We start from the raw sequence: 18,549 nt of genomic DNA on the forward strand, positions 1-18,549 counted from the left end.
CATTGTAAAATTGAAAAATCATAAATCAAACCATCGTATATTGAACCATTTTAAGTTGGGACCATCTATATCATTGAAGTTTTGTTTTTTTTTTTTTTTTTTTTTAGTGCTACTGCACCATTAATGAGTATATTTAGCAATAAAACGAACTAATTTAACATAATCTGTTTTGTGTGCCATAACAAAATATCACAGACTAGATAATTTATAAAAACCAGAAATTTAATTCTCACAGATTTGGAGGCTGGGAAGTGCAGGGTCAAGGTACTCACAGGTTAGAGCTCAGTCTCTTTGCATCTTGGAATGTTCTGGCCTCTGGAGGGGAGAAATATCTCTCACATGGCAAAAGAGAGGAGAGTGAGTCCATTTCTGCAAGTATTAATCCATTCCTCAAGAAGCCACCTTTATGACCTAAGCATTAGGCCCCACTTCCCAACACTCTTGCATTAGGGATTACATTTCAACCTGAGTTTTGGAGAGGACAAAAAACATTCAAACCATAGCAAACATAAATGTTTATTTTTATGTCAAGAACTGAAAGGTCTGAGATTTTACCCTACTTGCAAACTAGTCAAAAAAAGGAATATTACAGCAACAGAAGAAACTAGAGTAACAGCATTTGCACCAGTTCCCTAAGCTTCAGTGTTCACAGAGTGACACAGAGGACTAGCTGACACCTCAATCCATGCCAGGTTGAATCATGGGAGGAGAACCTTGAACTTATAGAACCTTTATCTTTGACAATAGGCAGCAAGCATATCTGTCTTCTGTATAGAAACATCCTTCAAAAGATCGTTATGAAATGAAGCAGTTGGTACTTCTACTCTCAAGATGAACAGAGATGTAAAGAATTGTCTTTCAACATTTTGGAAGGCAGAAAATCAAAATGGGGGTTTGTAACATAGGCCTAAAATAAGTGACTTCTAGATTTTAGATAGCAGAGGATCTATTTTTTGAGTGTCTTTGTATTACTCACTGTTTTTTACTACTGGTGAAAGATACTCAAACCTCTGTTTTGGGGAGTTTGTCTACCTTCCTTACATCAGTGCTTTTGTTTCTCTATAAAAACTCAAATAAGTGAAAGCAAGTAAGTTGATGCAATGGTATGATTTTAATTTAGTAAAAATTTGAGATGTAACATTTTAGATGAGAGGTTAAAAAATGATGGGAACTAGCTGATGTATCAGGGCAACTTTAGGTATTCAGACTGGATTTCTAAGATCTCTTAAAATTCTTCCAAGTGAAATTTCATTGAGCATTGGAAGAGAAGTGTAGCCCTTCATTGTAAAGAATGCAAAAAGCACAGAGCAGTGGTTCTCAACCTTCCTAATGCCTCCTAATACCACGATCCTTTAATATAGTTCCTCATGTTGTGGTGACCCCCAACCATAAAATTATTTTTGTTGCTACATCATAACTGTAATTTTGCTAGTTATGAATCATAAAGTAAATGTCTGATATGCAGGATGTATTTTCATTGTTACAAAGGGGTCACGACCCACAGGTTGAGAACCACTGACATAGAGGCTTTACTAGTCTAGGCAACCTCTAGTCCAGCCGCTTAGACTAGAGGTTGTTATCATAAGGTGTTGGAAAAGTCATTCTACATAGGGAAAATGGGAAACTGTAGCTAAAAGTACTAGTATTTATGAAATATTTTTAATAGAATTTTATGAAATGTTTATAAAATTTGTATTCTCTATATGTTAACCACCTCTTTGTAAAAAATTTTTAATGAACAATTGTAAATATAGGTATATTTAGTTAGAGTTTCTCATTTTCCCTATGTATGGTGACCTTTGGGTATAGATCTTTTATTTTGGATCTCTCGACTTGTTGACCATCTTTTTGGCTCCTTCAGTATGTTATTTTGATTGTACTCTTCTGTCTCTTCCTGTTCTTTTTTTAAACCTTGATTTCTTTCTATGCTGTCCAAATGATAGGCTTTACTAAGATTGAGCCTTGTGTCCTATTTCCTCCATGCCTGATCTCTCACTAGCCTCCCCTTATACATCTCTTCTGTTGTAATAGCAAACCTTGTGTGCATGTAACTCTGAAGTCTGCTTTTCTCTAGTGTTCCAAAGACACATTTCCAACTGGTCACTGAACATTTCCTTTCAGATGTTATTCCAATATCTCAAAAACTTTATGATTCTAGTTTGAATATATTTACCAAAGGGGCAAGGGCAAAAGCATGTTGTTATTTTAACATCTTACTCTCTGAGAAGTTCTCCCTGTTATTTTGATAAACCTTTATAACCTAATGTTTTTAATGGCTATTGTTTTGCAAGGCCCATTTTATATTTGTTAAATATTTGTATTCTCATATTTACTACGTATTTACTATCAGTTTGTCATACTAACGTTGCCAATACTAAGCATGCGGATTTTCGTCTTTGTCCTCTGCATTCTACCATTTCCCTCCTACCTATCCCCTTACTCTGTCCATTCACGCAAGCACAAAATATCATTAATGCTGTAATATACAAAGTATTTATATGTTTATCATTGACTTTTTAGTCTGTATTTATAGAGTAAAAGGTAAATCTTGTGTTACTTCCTTTTTGCAGGTCTCTGTGCCTTGCGGAGAGTCCTGAGGAAACAGCCTACCCTCCCTGATAGCAAAGTTGCTGGCGTGGTGAAGATCACTCTGAATGATTTCTTGCAGGCAATGAATGCCATCAGGCCCAGTGCCATGAGGGAGGTAGCAATTGATGTCCCAAATGTAAGTCAGTTATGCTCAACAGTAGTAACACTATTAATTCAAAGTCCAAAAGAAATTGAGACTAACTTCCTAAGCTAAACTTAAAAAAAATGCTTTAAATTAAATTTTGTTGAGATAATTGTAAATTCAATGAAGTTGTAAGAAGGAACATAGGGGAGATCCTAAGTATCCTTCACCAGTTTCCTCCAGTGGCAACAACATCTTGCAAAATTATAGTACAACAGCACCACAAGCAGACTATCCATATTGATATTCATTGCAGAATTTTATGAAATATTTACAAATATATATTCTCTACATGTTAACCACCTGATCTTATTCAGATTGCCCCTATTTTACTTGCACCCACTTGCATGTGCATGTATGTGTTTAGTTCTGAACTATTTTATCTCATATAAAGGTTTGTATGTGTGTATTCATCACCATGGTCAAGATAATAAACAGCTTCATCACCACAAAGATCCCTCATGTTGTCTCTCATAATAATACCTACCTCATTCCACCCTCATTTCTAAAATTTTAATGTAGTCTTACAGTATGCAACCTTCTGATATTAGTGATTTCCATTTACTATAATTCCCTGGAGATTCATCCAAGTCATATGTGTCAATAGTTTGTTCCTTTCTGTTGCTAAATAGCCTTTCATGGTATGAATGTATTGCAGTTTCTTTAACTATTCACCTGTTGAAGGAAATTTGAGCTATTTCTAGTTTTTGGCTATTACTAATAAAGCTGTATATAGGCATGGTGTGAATGTAAGTTTTTATTTCTCTGGAATAAATGGCCTAGAGTGAAATTGCTAGGTTCTATACAAATTACAAAAGGTTTAGCTTTAGAAGATACAAACTGCTAATTTTAAAACCAAAAAAACCTAGTTCTAAACTTATGATGCCTAATGTTTCCTTGAGTTCTTTTATATATAATTCATCAGTGACAGTCTTTGCAAAAAGTTCTTAGTCAAAATACCACAAGGACGGCAGAAGCATCTTTTGTGTATGCATCTTTTGTTATATTCCCCATAATCCCAATGAGCCTGATGTTTAGGGAAAAAATGGCCTTATAGTTCTTTTTGAATATGTTAACATTTCTAGAAAATGAACATTGAAATAAAGTGTTGGCAGTTTGTCCTGCATTATGTTGAGGTAGGGGATTGGCTGTAACTATTGGCTGGTGCATAAAGAGAATGTCTATGTCTTAGTGTAGACTGGGGAAAATTTAGATTATACTTTCTGTTAGAAGAACTTTGATGGAAGAATGTGACTGTTCTTTCTTTCCAACTTTATTGTCCCGTTTCTTTCTCTGTTTTGAAGTAGTCCTGTTGCTTCTGAGGTCCCCCCCCTAGTTTTATTGAGGTATAATTAACAAAAATTGTATATTTTTATGGTGAACATGTGATGTTTTAAAATAGGATACAGTGTGAAATGATTACTGTAATCAAATTAATTAACATATTCATCACCTCACATAGTTAGGATTTTTTGTGTATGATGAGAACATTTATGATATCTTTTAGCAAATTTCAGACATATAGTTCAATATAACTATAGTCCTTGGGCTGTATATTAGATCTCCTGGGTGTATTCATTCTATGTAACTGGAATTTTATATCCTTTAACCAACATCTACTCATTTCCTCACCCTGTAATCCCTGGCAACCACCATTTTACTCTCCGTTTCTTTAAGTTCAACTATTTGTGTTTCTGTGCCTTGCTTAGTATAATGTTCCCCAGGTTTATCCATGTTATTATCAATGACAGTATTTTCTTTAAAGGGTATATAATATTCCATAATATGTATATGGAACTCATCTGTCAATGAACACTTAGATTGATTCCATATTTTGGTTATTGTGAATAATACTATAGTGACACAGGAGTGCAGATATCTCTTCAAGTTACTAATTTTATTTCTTTTGGATCTATACCAAGTAATGACATTGCTGGTTTATTTTTAATTTTTTTTTTTTTTTTTTTTTTGGACAGAGCCTCAAGCTATCCCCCTGGGTAGAGTGCTGTGGCATCACAGCTCACAGCAACCTCCAACTCCTGGCCTTAAGCGAGTCTCCTGCCTCAGCCTCCCAACTAGCTGGGACCACAGGCGCCTGCCACAATGCCTGGCTATTTTTTTTTGGTTACAGCCATATTGTTGTTTTGGTGAGCCCGGGCTGGATTCGAACCCACCACCTTAGGTGTATGTGGCTGGTGCCTTAGCCACTTGAACCACAGGTACTGATCCTATTTTTAATTTTTTGAGGAACTACCATACTGTTCTCCATAATGGCTATACCAATTTACATTCCTGCCAACAGTGTACAATATTGCACAATTCTTATATATTTGAAAATATTCAGCTTTTTTCTTGTGTGTAGTTATATTTTTTCTTTAGCAAAAAGAATGAATCTGGAGGCATCATGCTACCTGATTTCAAAATATACTACCTACAACATGTTTTTATATGTGTATATAATATACACGTATAAATACATATAAATCTATAAATATATACTTACATAATACATGCATTTCAAAATATACTACAAATATATTTTATACATATATACATACTACATTATATATGTATTGTATATATTTACATACCTAGGTAAATGTTTTTGACAACATTCTTTTCTCTACATTCTTGTCAATAGTTATCTTTCATCTTATAGTAATGGCTATTCTGTTAATAATAGCTAGGAGGTGATACCTCATTATGGTTTTGGTTTGCATTACTCTGGTGATCAGTGGTGTTGAACATTTTTTTGTATACCTGTTGGCCATTTGTTAATCAGGTGTTTTGTTTTTTTTCTTATTGAACTGTTAGAGTTCTTTGTATGTTTTGGATATTAACCTCTTATGTGATTTGTGATTCACAGACCTTTCTATAGGTTATCTCTTTACTCTGCTTTGCAGGCTTTTTAGTTTGATGCACTCCCATTTGTCTGTTTTTATTCTTATTAATTATGCTTTTGGGGTCATTTTAACAAATGCATTGGTCATGTGCAGTGGCCCATGCCTGTAATCCTAGCACCCTGGGAGGCTGAGGCAGGAGGATCACTGGAGCTCAGGAGGTCTAGACCAGCAAGAGTAAGACCCTGTCTCTACTAAAAATAGAAAAATTAGCCAAGCCAGGATTTGTGATAGGCAATGGTAGTCCCAGCTACTTGTGAGTCTAAGGCAGGAGGATTGCTTGAGCCCAAGAGGTTGAGGTTGTTATGAGCTGTGTTGATGCCACTGCACTCTACCCAGGGTGACAGAGTGAGACTCCGTATCAAAACTTTTTGTTTCATTAATTTTCTGAATTATTTTTTTATTTTCAATTTCATTTATTTCTGATTTAATTTTGGTTATTCCTTTCTTCTGTTAGGTTTGGGATTGCTCTTCTTTTTGCATTTTCTTAAGGTGATTCATTAGGTTGTTGATGTGTTCTCTTTCTTTTTTGGATGTAGGCATCTAATGCCATAAATTTCCTTCTTAGGTCTACTTTTGCAGTATCCCATATGTTTTGGTAACTTGTAGCTTCACTGTTGTCATGTTTGAGGACTTTAATAATTTCCTCCTTTATCTCCTGACCCAGTAGTCATTTAGCATAAGGTAGTTTAATTTCCATATCTTTGTGTGGTGATAAAAATTTTTGTTGCTTTGTGGTCTAAAAAGATACGAGATGTAATTTCAATTATTTTGATTTTGTTGAGTTTTGATTTGTATCCTGTGTTCCACTGGCTATATATTCCTTAGCTTTGGGATGATGTGTTCTGTCTTAATATGTCTATTAAGCCCATTTGTTTTAAGGCCACATTTAAGTCCTTTGTATCTTTGTTTAGTTTCTGTTTAGAGGATCTGTCCAGTTCTGCCAAAGGCATGTTAGTCCTTAGTTATTATGATGTTATAGGATATCATATTGCTCAGACCCATCAAGGTCTGTTTCATAAATCTGGGAGCATTTAAGTTGGGTATGTAAATATTTAGAATTGAAATGTCATCTTGTTATGTTGTCTCCTTGACCAGTCAATCTTTGTCTTTCTTAACTTTAGTTGCTTTAAATTCACTTGTACCTGAAAATAAGATTGCAGTTTCTCCTTTCTTCATGTTTCTATTTGCCTGAAATATTGTTTGCCAGCCCTTTACCCCAAGTCTTATTTTGTCCTTCAAGATTAGGTGTGTTTCCTGGAGATAGCATATGGGTGACTTGTGTTTTTTCATCCAATCAGCCAGCTTATGCCTCCTCAGTGAGGAAATTTGAGCCATTTACATTTATTGAGAAAATTGACAAGTGTGGCAGGGTTTGATTCATATTGTTTTGTGAAAGTCCATTGGTTAGTTTTATCCTTTGCACCAATGTGGAAGCTAGGTTTTGTTCTTTAGTTTCTGGGTGTTTACTTTGCTGGTGGTCTATTGTGATATTCAGTGTGGAAAGTAGGTTTAAGTACTTCCTGAAGAGCTGGTCTTGTGGCAAGTTTCTGATGTTTGCATATCAGTGAATGATTTGATTTCTCCATCAATTTTGAAGCTTTGTTTAGCAGGATACAGAATTCTGGGCTGAAAATTATTTTGTTTAAGAAGTTTAACAGTAGATGATCATTCTCTTCTGGTTTGGAAAGTTTTAGTTGAGAAGTCTGCTGTCATCCTGATAGATCTACCCTGTAGATCAATTGGCCCTTACTCATGGCTGCTTGTAGAATTTTCTTTGTTGTCTTGACTTTGGACAGGTTTATTACAATATGTCTTGGTGTTACTGTATTTGTGTTTAGACAACCGGGGTTTGATATCCCTCTAAAAGGATTTATTTCTGAATCTTAGTGAAACTGGGGAATTTTTCATTTATGATATCCTCCAGTAGGGCTTCCATTGCTTTAGGATGTTCTTCTTCCCCTTCAGGGATACCTGTAGTTTATATGTTTGAATGCTTTGTGAAGTCCCATAATTCTCTGAGCAAGTATTCGGCTTTCTTTCCCTTCTTTTCTGTCTCTTTAACTGCCTGGGTTAACTCAAGAGCTTTATCCTCCAGCTCTGAGATTCCTCCTTCTCCATGGTCTGATCTGTTATTGATACTTTCTACTACATCTTTAAATTGCTTACTTGACTCTTTCAGTTCCTTAAGCTCTGCCATATCCTTTCTGTATTCTTCATATCTTTTATCCATTTTTTTTGGTTCTGTTTTTCCACTTCCTTCTCAATGCCCTTTATTGTTTGTGCCATCCATATTTTTAATTCCCTTTGTCATTTCCATTAATTATTTATACATATTGTATTTATAGAATCCTCTGTGGTAGATACCTGGTGGTGGAGGTTCCTCTGTTTTTTTTGGGTTTTTTTTTGGACAGTCTCATTATGTCACCCTTGGTAGAGTGCTATGGCATCACAGCTCACAGCAAACTCTAACTCTTGGGCTTAAGCGAATCTCTTGCTTCAGCTTCCCAAGTAGCTGGGACTACAGGCACCTGCCACAATGCCCAGCTATTTTTTTGTTGCAGTTGTCATTGTTGTTTAGCAGGCCTGGTGGGTTCAAACCTGCTGGCCTCAGTGTATGTGGCTGGCTCCCTAACCACTGAGCTACAGGCACCGAGCCTGTTTTGGTTTTTCATGTTGCCAGAATTTTTCTGTTGCTTCCTCTCCATGTGTGTTTTCTTGTTCACTACCTACCTCTACTTTTTTGTTTTAAATTACCTCTTCTTAGAGCTGAGGTGTTGAACAGCCTTTTGGTACAAGGCCAAAAAGAAAATAAGAGTAAAGAATGAGAAGAGAGAAAGAAGAGAAAAAGGTTAAGAGACAAAAGAAGGGAGGAGATTAAAGAAAAGAAGAGAAGGAAAGAAAAGGACCTACAGGAGAAATGGTGGTATTTGGCAGGGTGCTTGACTACACCTTAAACTGTAGAACTTTGGTGGGCTGGGCTGGGCAGATCCCTCAAAGTCAGGAGCTCCTTCCTAGACTGGGCCAAAGCAAGACCCCAGCTCCACCAAATGTAGAAAAAAAATCAGTATGTCACAGTGGGGATCTACCAATACTGTCCAAGGGCCAAAGCTAGAAGGATACCTCCTGGCTTCCTTGAGCCAGATCAAGGCCATGACTTCCCAGTACTCAGATAAAAAAAAAAAAGATAAAAGATTTAAGACAATTAAAATACAATTATTAAGATACAGAAAAGAGAAAGGGGTATCTTGGTTGTTGTATGAGAGATATATGTGGGAAAATGAGAAAAGTAGAAAAATCTTTAGCAAAAGAGAGAAAACAGGGGAGAAATAAGAAAGAATAAAAGGGGCTAAAAAACCGTAACAAAAATGGAAGTGTCTTTGCTGTTGAAGGAAATAAAAATGAAAAAATAAAAATATATCCAAACTCCCTCATAAAACAAAAAATAGCCACCACCACAACCTGAGGAAAAAATTGAGGAAAAGAGCAAAAAATTAAAGTAACATAATATATAATGTGTATAAATATATGTATATGTATTGCTTGGACACCAGGTGGCACTGTGGTGTTAGAAGATGGAGAACACATTCTGGTCTTGCTATATAAAATGGGGACTGGATGCCACTCTCTAGTTGCATAGGAGACTGGTCCTATCTTCCTGACTCATTTTGGTCACTTCATCAGCATTCAGTTCCCATGAGGTTAGTGTCCTAAAGCTCTTGCCAGATTTCTTAGGAGGCACATCAAGCACTGTCCCCTGACATCAGAGTGGCCTTCCCAGAGTTGCAGGAGCCACTCATTTCACCCCAAGGATGGTTGCCCCAGCTCAGCATGTGTGCTAAAGCTGGCCATATAGTAGGACCCCACTGCATGGTCTTCCCACAATTGCAGCACCCTGCTAGTAGCCTAGCCAATAGGTGATCCACCCCACCTGCTATGCAATCCTGGCTGTTGGACACAGTTCAAGTCCACTCACTTGTTTAAGCCTTCCAAGGAGACTTCAGAGAACAAGGTCTTGCTCTTGCTCCAGCTGTTTGGTACTTTTTTATGGTTTTTCTCTCTTTCCTGAATTCATTTTGTTCATATACTGTTTTCATGTATTTATCTGAGTTCTCTGGTATTTCACTGATCTTTCTTACAATGATTATTTTAAATTCTTTGTCAGGCATTTTGTAGATCTTTAGTTTTTGAGGGTTAGTTAACTGGTGCCTTGTTTTGTTCCTTTTGTGGTGTCTTGATTCCCTAATTACTCATTATCCTGTGGGATTGTGGTGTTGTCTGTACATTTGAAAAAGTAGACAGCTCTTTTAGTCTTTATGCATTGGCTTCTACAGGAAAGGTTTTTCTCATCCACTGGTTCTTTGTGGGGTCTCTGGTGGGTTCTGTAGGCTGGTTTGCTATGGAGCTCCTGCGTGGCCTAGTATCGGGGTCCACAGGGGGCAGGTTTAGTGTTCGATGGGACTAGAGCTGGAGTCCACAGGGGTGAGTGTGGAGCCTGTGTTCATGTGGTTGGCCCTAGAACCTGAGTTCCTTCTGGGTTGAGGGCTGGCCTGGAAGCTGGAGTCAGGAAAGCTGGTCTGTAATCATAGAGGCTAGCTTGGAGCTTGGGGTTGTGGGAGTTGCCCTGGTGCTGAGGTGTGTCTGGATGTTAGGACCATAGTGTTGGGCCTAGAGCCTGAGTCTATACTGAGGCTATAGGGGCTGGTTTGGATTCTGGGTCTGTTGGGTACAAGCCTGGGACTGGGATAATCCTAGAGCCTTAGTCTGTGGGGATCCAGCCTGGGGCTGTGGTTCCTGATTTTAGACTGGGGTGGATCTAATACTGGAATTGTGTCTAGGTTGGACTCTTACCTCATTCTCTTGCCTAGTAGAGAGTATGTTTCTCCACAGTGCCCTGCTAGGGCTTCCATGTGAGATGAAGTAGGTAATGTGAAACTTTCCTTTCTAATGCCTTCAGTGCAAGTTTTCTTATTTTTGTTTTAAATTGATGCTCTAATCTCTTATCTGACTTTCTTAGCTTTTGTAAAGGTATTTTCATGGGTACATAATTTCTTGTAAAAGCTCTAATACTACAATTATTTAAAAATTTAGAGCCTTGTTACAGAGTCAGGCATAGTTTGTATCCTTTGCCTAATTGCCTAATTTTATATAGGCATTTCAGTATCTGATTTTCTTGATCATTGACTGGTATTTTAAAATTTTTGTTAGTGCAAAACAAAAAACAGAGGAAACCAAGTACATAGTAAATTAATAGAATAGGCTATGTGGACTGATAGGAATTTTTCATCTTTATAGGTAACTGCTCCTTGAAAAATGTGTTTTGTTGCCAAATAAGTTTGGGAAATGCTTGTTTAAATGCTATTTGACTTTCTAATTCTTTTAGTATTCTAATACATATTATGAAGTGATAAAAAAGAGTTCTTATGCAATATAGTTAGCCATAAACCATGGGAACAGATGACATTTTGTAATGTGAGGGATTATAATAAATAACCACAAATTCTTCCCATCACTACGTATTTGCCCTTTTGTGTTATGACTTTGTACTCTTACTATAAAAGAGATAGTCGGTTTTTCCAGCCTTTGAAGCTGTGCCTGACCTTATAACTTCCTTTGACCAGTGTGTTATGAACAATCATGACACAGACAGGCTTGAAAGTGCTTGATGCTTTCCTTCCATTGCTGCTCTTTTTTTTTTTTTTTAAGATTTATATATAAAGGATATCTTTTGTGAAATAGTTCCATTAAATCTAACGAATAAGGAACCTTATTATTTATTTTTAATTATTTTTTATTTAGTTTTTTGAACCATGTTACATTGATTGCATTTGTTAGGTAAAGTCCTTCTTGTAATTGTGTCCCACCCCTAAAAGGTGTGTCACACACTGTGACCCCTCACCCCCTCCCTCCTTCCCCCTCTCTGCTTTCTCCTTTCCGCACCATGTACTCGGTCATCAATTGTCCTCATATCGGAATTGAGCACAAAGGATTCCTGCTTCTCCATTCTTGTGATGCTTTACTAAGAATAATGTGTTCCACTTCAACATCTTTTGTTGATAAAAAAGATGTAAAGTCTTTATCTTTTTTAATGACTGGATATTATTCCATGGTATACAGATACCACAGCTTGTTCAACCATTCCTGGGTTGGTGGGCATTTAGGCTATTTCCACGTTTTGGCGATTGTAAGTTGAGCTGCCATAAACAGTCTAGTACAAGTGTCCTTATGGTAAAACGATTTTTTTTCTTTCTGGATAGATGCCCAGTAATGGAACTGCAGGATCAAATGTGGGGGGGGGGTGTCTAGTTTGAGTTCTTTGAGTGTTCTCCATACTTCCTTTCAAAAAGATTGTTTTAGTTTGCAGTCCCACCAGTAGAGTAAAAGTGTTCCCTTCTCTCCACATCCATGCCAGGGGATTTTATGATGTGGGCCATTCTCTCTGGGGTTAGATGGTATCTCAGGATGGTTTTGATTTGTGTTTCTCTAATAATTAGGGACTGTGAGCATTTTTTCATATGTTTGTTAGCCATTCATCTGTCTTCTTGAGAGAAGGTTCTGTTCATCTCTCTTGCCTATTGATATAAGGGATTGTTGGATTTTTTTCATGTTGATTAATCTGAGTTCTCTGTAGATCCTAGTTATCAAACTTTTGTCTGGTTCAAAATATGCAAATGTCCTTTCCCATTCTGTAGGTTGTCTGTTTGCTTTGGTTGTTGTCTTCTTAGCTGGACAGAAGCTTTTAAGTCTAAAAGTCCCATTTGTTTATTTTTATTTTGTTGCAATTGCCATGGAAGTCTTTTTCCTAAAGACGTTCCCCAGGCCAGTATCTTCAATTGTTTTTCCTATGCTTTCTTTGAGGATTTTTATTGTTTCATGCCTTAAATTTAGGTCTTTTATCCATCCTGAATCGATTTTTGTGAGTGGAGGAAGATGCGGTCCATGTTTCAGTTTTTTATGGTCTTTGATAAACCAAACAAGAACATACACTGGGGAAAAGAATCCCTATTCAGGGAGGGGGTTTGGAGGGATCACTTCTGAGGTTTATCTTATAGGGGTACAAGTGAATCTTTCTAAGAGTAGAATGTGAACGTTTTAAAACAATAACTGAGAAAATGACATGAAGGCTGTGTTGACCAGTTTGATGGAAGTATTTCAGATTGCATATGAAAACCCCACACTGTACCCCAGAAGTGCATTAATGTACATAGTTAAAGGGAGGGGGGAATGGGTGGAGGGAGGGGTTTTTGGAAAAAAAAAAAAAGAATCCCTATTCAATAAATGGTGTTGGGAGAACTAGATATTGTAGTACACCCTAAACTCTGGTAGGCTGATGCTCCTGGCTTTGTTTTTATTACTAAGAACTTATTTAGCTATACAGAGCTTTTTCTGGTTCCATACAAAACAAAGAATTATTTTTTCCAACTCTTGAAAGTACAATGTTGGTATTTTAAGAGGGATGGCATTGAATCTATAGATTGCTTTGGAAAGTACAGACATTTTAATAATGTTGATTCTTCCCAGCTATGAGCATGGTATGTTTTTCCATTTGTTAATATCGTCTGCTATTTCTTTTCTTAGGGTTTAATAATTTTCTTTACAGAGGTCCTTTACCGCTTTTGTTAGATATATTCCTAAGTATTTCATTTTCTTTGAAGCTACTCTGAAGGGAATTGTGTCCTTAATTAGCTTCTCATCTTGGCTATTATTGGTGTATAGAAAGGCTACTAATTTGTGGACGCTGATTTTATATCTTGAGACATTACTTTTTTTTTTTTTTTTTGAGACAGAGTGTCACTATATTGCCCTTTGTAGAGTGCTATCGCGTCACAGCTTACAGCAACCTCAAACTTTTGGGCTTAAGCAATTCTCTTGCCTCAGCCTCCTGGGTAGCTGGGACTACAGGTGCTCACCATAATGCCTGGCTATTTTTGGTTGCAGTTGTCATTGTTGTTTAGGAGGCCTGGAGGCGGGCTGGGCCAGCCTCAGTATATGTAGCTGGCGCCCTACACACTGAGCTATGGGTGCTGAGCCCACATTGCTATATTTTTTGATGACTTCCAGGAGTCTTGTGGTTGACTCTTTGGTGTTTTCTAAGTATAAAATCATATCATCAGCAATGAGGGAGAGTTTAACCTCCTCTGCTCCCATTTGGATGCCCTTTATTTCCTTCTCTTGCCTAACTGCATTGGCTAGAATTTCCAGCACTATGTTGAATAGTAGTGGCCAGAGGTCAACCTTGTTTGGTTCCAGTTCTAAGTAGAAATGCTTTCAGTTTTACTCCATTCAGTAAAATGTTAGCTGTGGGTTTGTCATTGATGATTTCGATCAGTTTAAGAAATGTGCCATCTTTGCCTATACTCTTCAGTGTTCTAATTAGAAAAGGATTCTGGATTTTACTGAATCCTTTTTCTGCATCTATTGAGAGGATCATATAGTCCCTGTTTTTGCTTCTGTTGATATGGTGGATTACGTTTATGGACTTTCATATGTTAAACCAGCCTTTGAATCCCTGGAATGAAACCTCCTTGATCATGATGTATGACTTTTTTGATGAGAAGCTTTAATCTATTGGCTAGGATTTTGTGGAGAATTTTTGCATCTATATTCATTAGTGAAATTGGTCTGAAGTTCTCCTTTTTAGTTGGGTCTTTTCCTAGTTTTGGTATTAGGGTGATATTTCCTTCATAGAATATGTTGGGGAAGATCCTTCCTCCTCAATTTTTTGGAATAATTTCTGCAGTATGGGAATAAGCTCTTCTTTGAAGGTTTGATAGAATTCTGGTGTGAAGCCATCTGGACCATAGAATTTTTTTGTTGGGTCCATTGTTGTTCTTTGAAATCTTGCATTAGCTGTGGTAAGAAATCTTTACTAGCTTCTGGAGGATGAGAGACTCTGGAGTAATGACTTTTTTAGCTAAGATCCCCTCAGTCCACTCATCCTGCAAATTGCCAGACTTGGGACGTTATGGTTGACCATTCCCTCCCTGAGTGAATTTTGCCCACTTAGAATTTTTCCCACTTAACCCTCAGATTTGTCAGAAATAATATATGTCTGTTGCTTTAAGCCACTAAATTTTGGGGTAGTCAGCAAAGCTAAATGATGCATGTACTTGTTAACTTCTTATACAACACAGTTGTTTCATAAACTTAACCTTGGAAACAGTATCCTAGAGATAAGAGAGATGGGAGCATTCCCTAGGGACTTGGTGCTGGTTGAGGCTACTTTATGTAGTTCTGAGAATATTGAACTTGAATAACTTAATTTGGGGGCTTTCAAAATAAGCTCATTTAATATAATAGTTTGACAAATGGAAGTATGGACTAATGATTGATGATTGGATTAATAGAAATTTTTCATTTCTCTAGAATTTATGGTCTGAAATTTAAGCTAATTGGCATGAATATTTTTATTTATTGTATTTATCTGTATTGGCTACTGTTGCATAATATAATAGATCAAATGGCAGATATGTAGATATGTCACCAAATGGCATGTGAAAATTTTGGGTGATAGTTATAAATTGGACTACTCCAATTGAAAACACTTTAGAGTTTAAAACATTTAGAAATGAAAAGAACAGACAGTAAGGTTTTAAACTTAAAATTACTGCCAATAGAGAATGTGTTTAAACAGTGTCCACCCTTGGAATTGCTAAACTGATTTATTCATCATAGGAACTGGTACTACAACTGCATATGTAATTGCTCTAATGAAAGAGTTTTTCCTTTATTTTCCTTTAATACAGTATTTATAGCCCATGGCCTTGTGCCATTTTCCATTTGGCACTTTATTATTTGGCCTAAGGCCATGGTGTACTGTGATGCTACTCATGAGTTCTGGAGTGATTAACGCTGGTGAAAGTACTTTTTTACCCCGCTTTTATGTTTCCTTCAGATTGTAAAAATTTTCCTGAGAAGTCAACATTTCTATAATTGGATTCTTAAAATTCAGTTTTCTGATTTCTGGCTATTATATCTATGAAAATATCTACAAATTATTTCTGCAGAAGGTTTAATACTTATTTAGTTATAGAAAACCTATTTCAAGTGCCTAGTTAATTATGAGTATTTTAAAAATAGTAAATTGGACATTCAGCATCTTTTGAGAAAAGATTTATAGTAGTATGTGAAATTAAATCTTCTAAATCACACTTGCCTAGTTATATTTAAGTTTAAAAGAAAAGTGCTAAGATGGAAATGTTGCCAAGAGCAATATAAAGTAATGCATTGTTAATTTTAGGAGACCACAAGTGTTATATCCACTTGCTTAAATGTAATGTTTCCCCTTGTTTTGAGTTTCTGAATTGGTGACTACAGTGACATGAAAATTAAATGCTTTTTTTTAAACTGTAGGAATCCTTAGAATCTATGAATATGCTAATATTCATTGTGAAATTCTACTTTTCTCACCCAGATAGAACAGCTAGTAGCATTTTGCCTAAAATATTTTTTTTTTGCTTACTGGTATTATAGTGTAGTTTTCTTAGGACATATATACTTTATATTCTCTCTTCACTTACACAGTTAGTATTTTATCTTAATGTTCATTGGTAAACTTCTTTTTAAATGACTGCATAGTGGACTTTCCTATGAATAAACTGTAATTGTTTTATCCTTCTTCCATTCTCCAGTACTTAGGCCTTCTCCTACTTTTTCTGTACTATTGTTTGTTTTTTTTTGTTTGTTTGTTTTTTTAAAACTTTGTTTTATTTATTTATTGTTGGTTGTTGTTGTTGTTGCAGTTTGGCCGGGGCCAAGGCTTGAACCCGCCACCCTCAGCATATGGAACGGGTGCCCTACTCCCTGAGCCACAGGCACCACCCCCTGTACTATTGTTATAGCGATATTATTGTGTAAATCTTTGTTTTGCCAGTCCTAAAAGTGGAATTACCAGACTAAACTGTGATTTTTGAAACTTAGGGCAGTTATCATAAAGTTTTTTTCCAGAAAGGTTGTTCTCCTTTATAATCATCTGATAAAAGTTTAAAATTACAAAAAGTTTAAGTAGAAACTCATTTTTACTTTGAGTTCCCCCCCTTTTACTTTCATTTATTTCTTTGATTTTTGAAAAGACTTTTATTATAAGAAGTGATAGTATTTAGATAAATACAGATTTTAGAAACAAAATAAAAGCAGTTATGAATTATACATCTTCTCTTTCCTATCAAAATATTAAATTTTTAGATAGAGTATAGCTGGGTTTTTACTTTGAATGTATTTTACTTTACCTGAGGTTCTTTTAATTTTTTAACCTTCACTACTTACCATATTGTAGGTGGAAAGCTTAGTATGTGCTCACAGTGTGGGTTGAGAAAAATTTCTCACAAAGATTAGGAGATACATGTATCTCAGTAAAAGTTATTTATTTATTTATTTTGCAGTTTTTGGCCAGGGCCGGGCTTGAACCCGCCACCCCCGGTACACCAGCTGGTGCCCCACTCCTTGATCCACAGGTGCCACCCTCAGTAAAAGTTATTTTATCTTCTTAGAGGAGACAGAGTGAAAGAGTGAAAAAGAGGGAGAGAAGACAGCAGGGATGACAGCAGCGTTCCCCTGCTCAGGGCTGGATAGGGATCCCCATTTTCTAGGCCTGGGCAAACTGGCTTTTTCCTGACTGCACTCTCTGAACACAAACAGGATCAGAGAAAAGTAGCCTGACCCATATCTCATCTGGATGGCCCTTCCTGAAATGATAAATATACATTCTGCTACTTTGCCTGGGACAGGAACTGTGAGGACCAAATTTATTTCTTAATACATTCATTTGGTAATCACCATGGGCAGGATGTTTTCTGTTTGCCAGCTCCTGGCCAAGCATGGCATTCATTCCCAAGAACACCCCCTGGAACACACAGGTAGTATTTGAACCCCTAGACAAAAGACCCACATGCGTTTTCTCACTTGGGAATTCCTCCTCTGCTGCCGGAGGCTTTGTTACCCTTCTTTGTGTATAAACTTTGTCCTGTTACTTATTCACATGGTCCAGTTTCATTCTGGAATCTCCAGACTAAGGAGCCACAGAAGAAAGAAAAATGCTGGTAACAGGGAGACAAGCCAGTGTTGTATCCCATGGAAAGAGAAGGGGAAAGCCAGCAGCTGAGGCCAAGAGGGGTGCAGTAGAGAAACTGCCAAGTCCAGTCCTTCTCTGCCTTTCTTTGGAGATAGAATTATCTGAGATTATCATAGAATACGTAACTGTTCTTGAGATATGGCTGAAGCCTGAAGCTTCTTCTTGGCAGTTTACTCAGGAACTATGTAAAAAGCAGATTCTCAAAAACAATTTTTGAAAGAGAATTTATATCCCCTTTCTGTTTAGCCCTTTTTAGAAGTTGTGCAAAATAGAATTCCCTCAGGGTAGGGGGTCTGTTAGCCATAGACTTTATAGGATTGATCTTCACTGTTACTAGGAAATTGCAGGATTAGGTATTTTCCAGTGATTTTTGTAATTTTTGAATGGCCACCCTTTTCACCTATTATTACCACGTAATAGATGCTCAATCAGTATTTGTTCAATGAATGAATAACTGTAATTTTTATTTTATTTTATTTTTAAATTAAATCATAACTGTGTACATTGATGCAATCATGGAGTACAATGTGCTGGTTTTATATACAATTTGAAATATTTTCATCAAACTGGTTAACATAGCCTTCACGGCATTTTCTTAGACATTTATATTTTACACTTAGTAAATTTCACATGTACCCTTGTAAGATGCACTGTCGTGTGGTCCCACCAATTACCCTCCCTTCACCCATCCCATCCCCTTCCCTCTCCCCTTTCCCCTTCTTCCTGGGCTATAAGTGGTTTATAGCTTTCATATGAAAGCTATAAATTGGTTTCATAGTTGGACTGAGTATATTGGATACTTTTTCTTCTATTCTTGAGATACTTTCCTAAGAAGAATATATTCTAGC

At 36.6% G+C, this 18,549-nt stretch overlaps 1 protein-coding gene across 1 annotated transcript in view; it reads left to right on the forward strand.

Annotated features, from left to right (window-relative positions):
- The window catches only part of SPATA5 (spermatogenesis associated 5), a 331,512-nt gene that overhangs the window by 50,622 nt on the left and 262,341 nt on the right, over positions 1-18,549 (forward strand). The window contains exon 9 of the mRNA XM_023516580.1: positions 2,571-2,725. Coding sequence (XP_023372348.1) covers positions 2,571-2,725 — 155 coding nt within the window. The remainder of the gene's footprint in view (positions 1-2,570; positions 2,726-18,549) is intronic.

This window comes from Otolemur garnettii, unplaced genomic scaffold, assembly GCF_000181295.1.
Source record: "Otolemur garnettii isolate 467f Iridium unplaced genomic scaffold, OtoGar3 scaffold00093, whole genome shotgun sequence".
Taxonomy (NCBI): domain Eukaryota; kingdom Metazoa; phylum Chordata; class Mammalia; order Primates; family Galagidae; genus Otolemur; species Otolemur garnettii.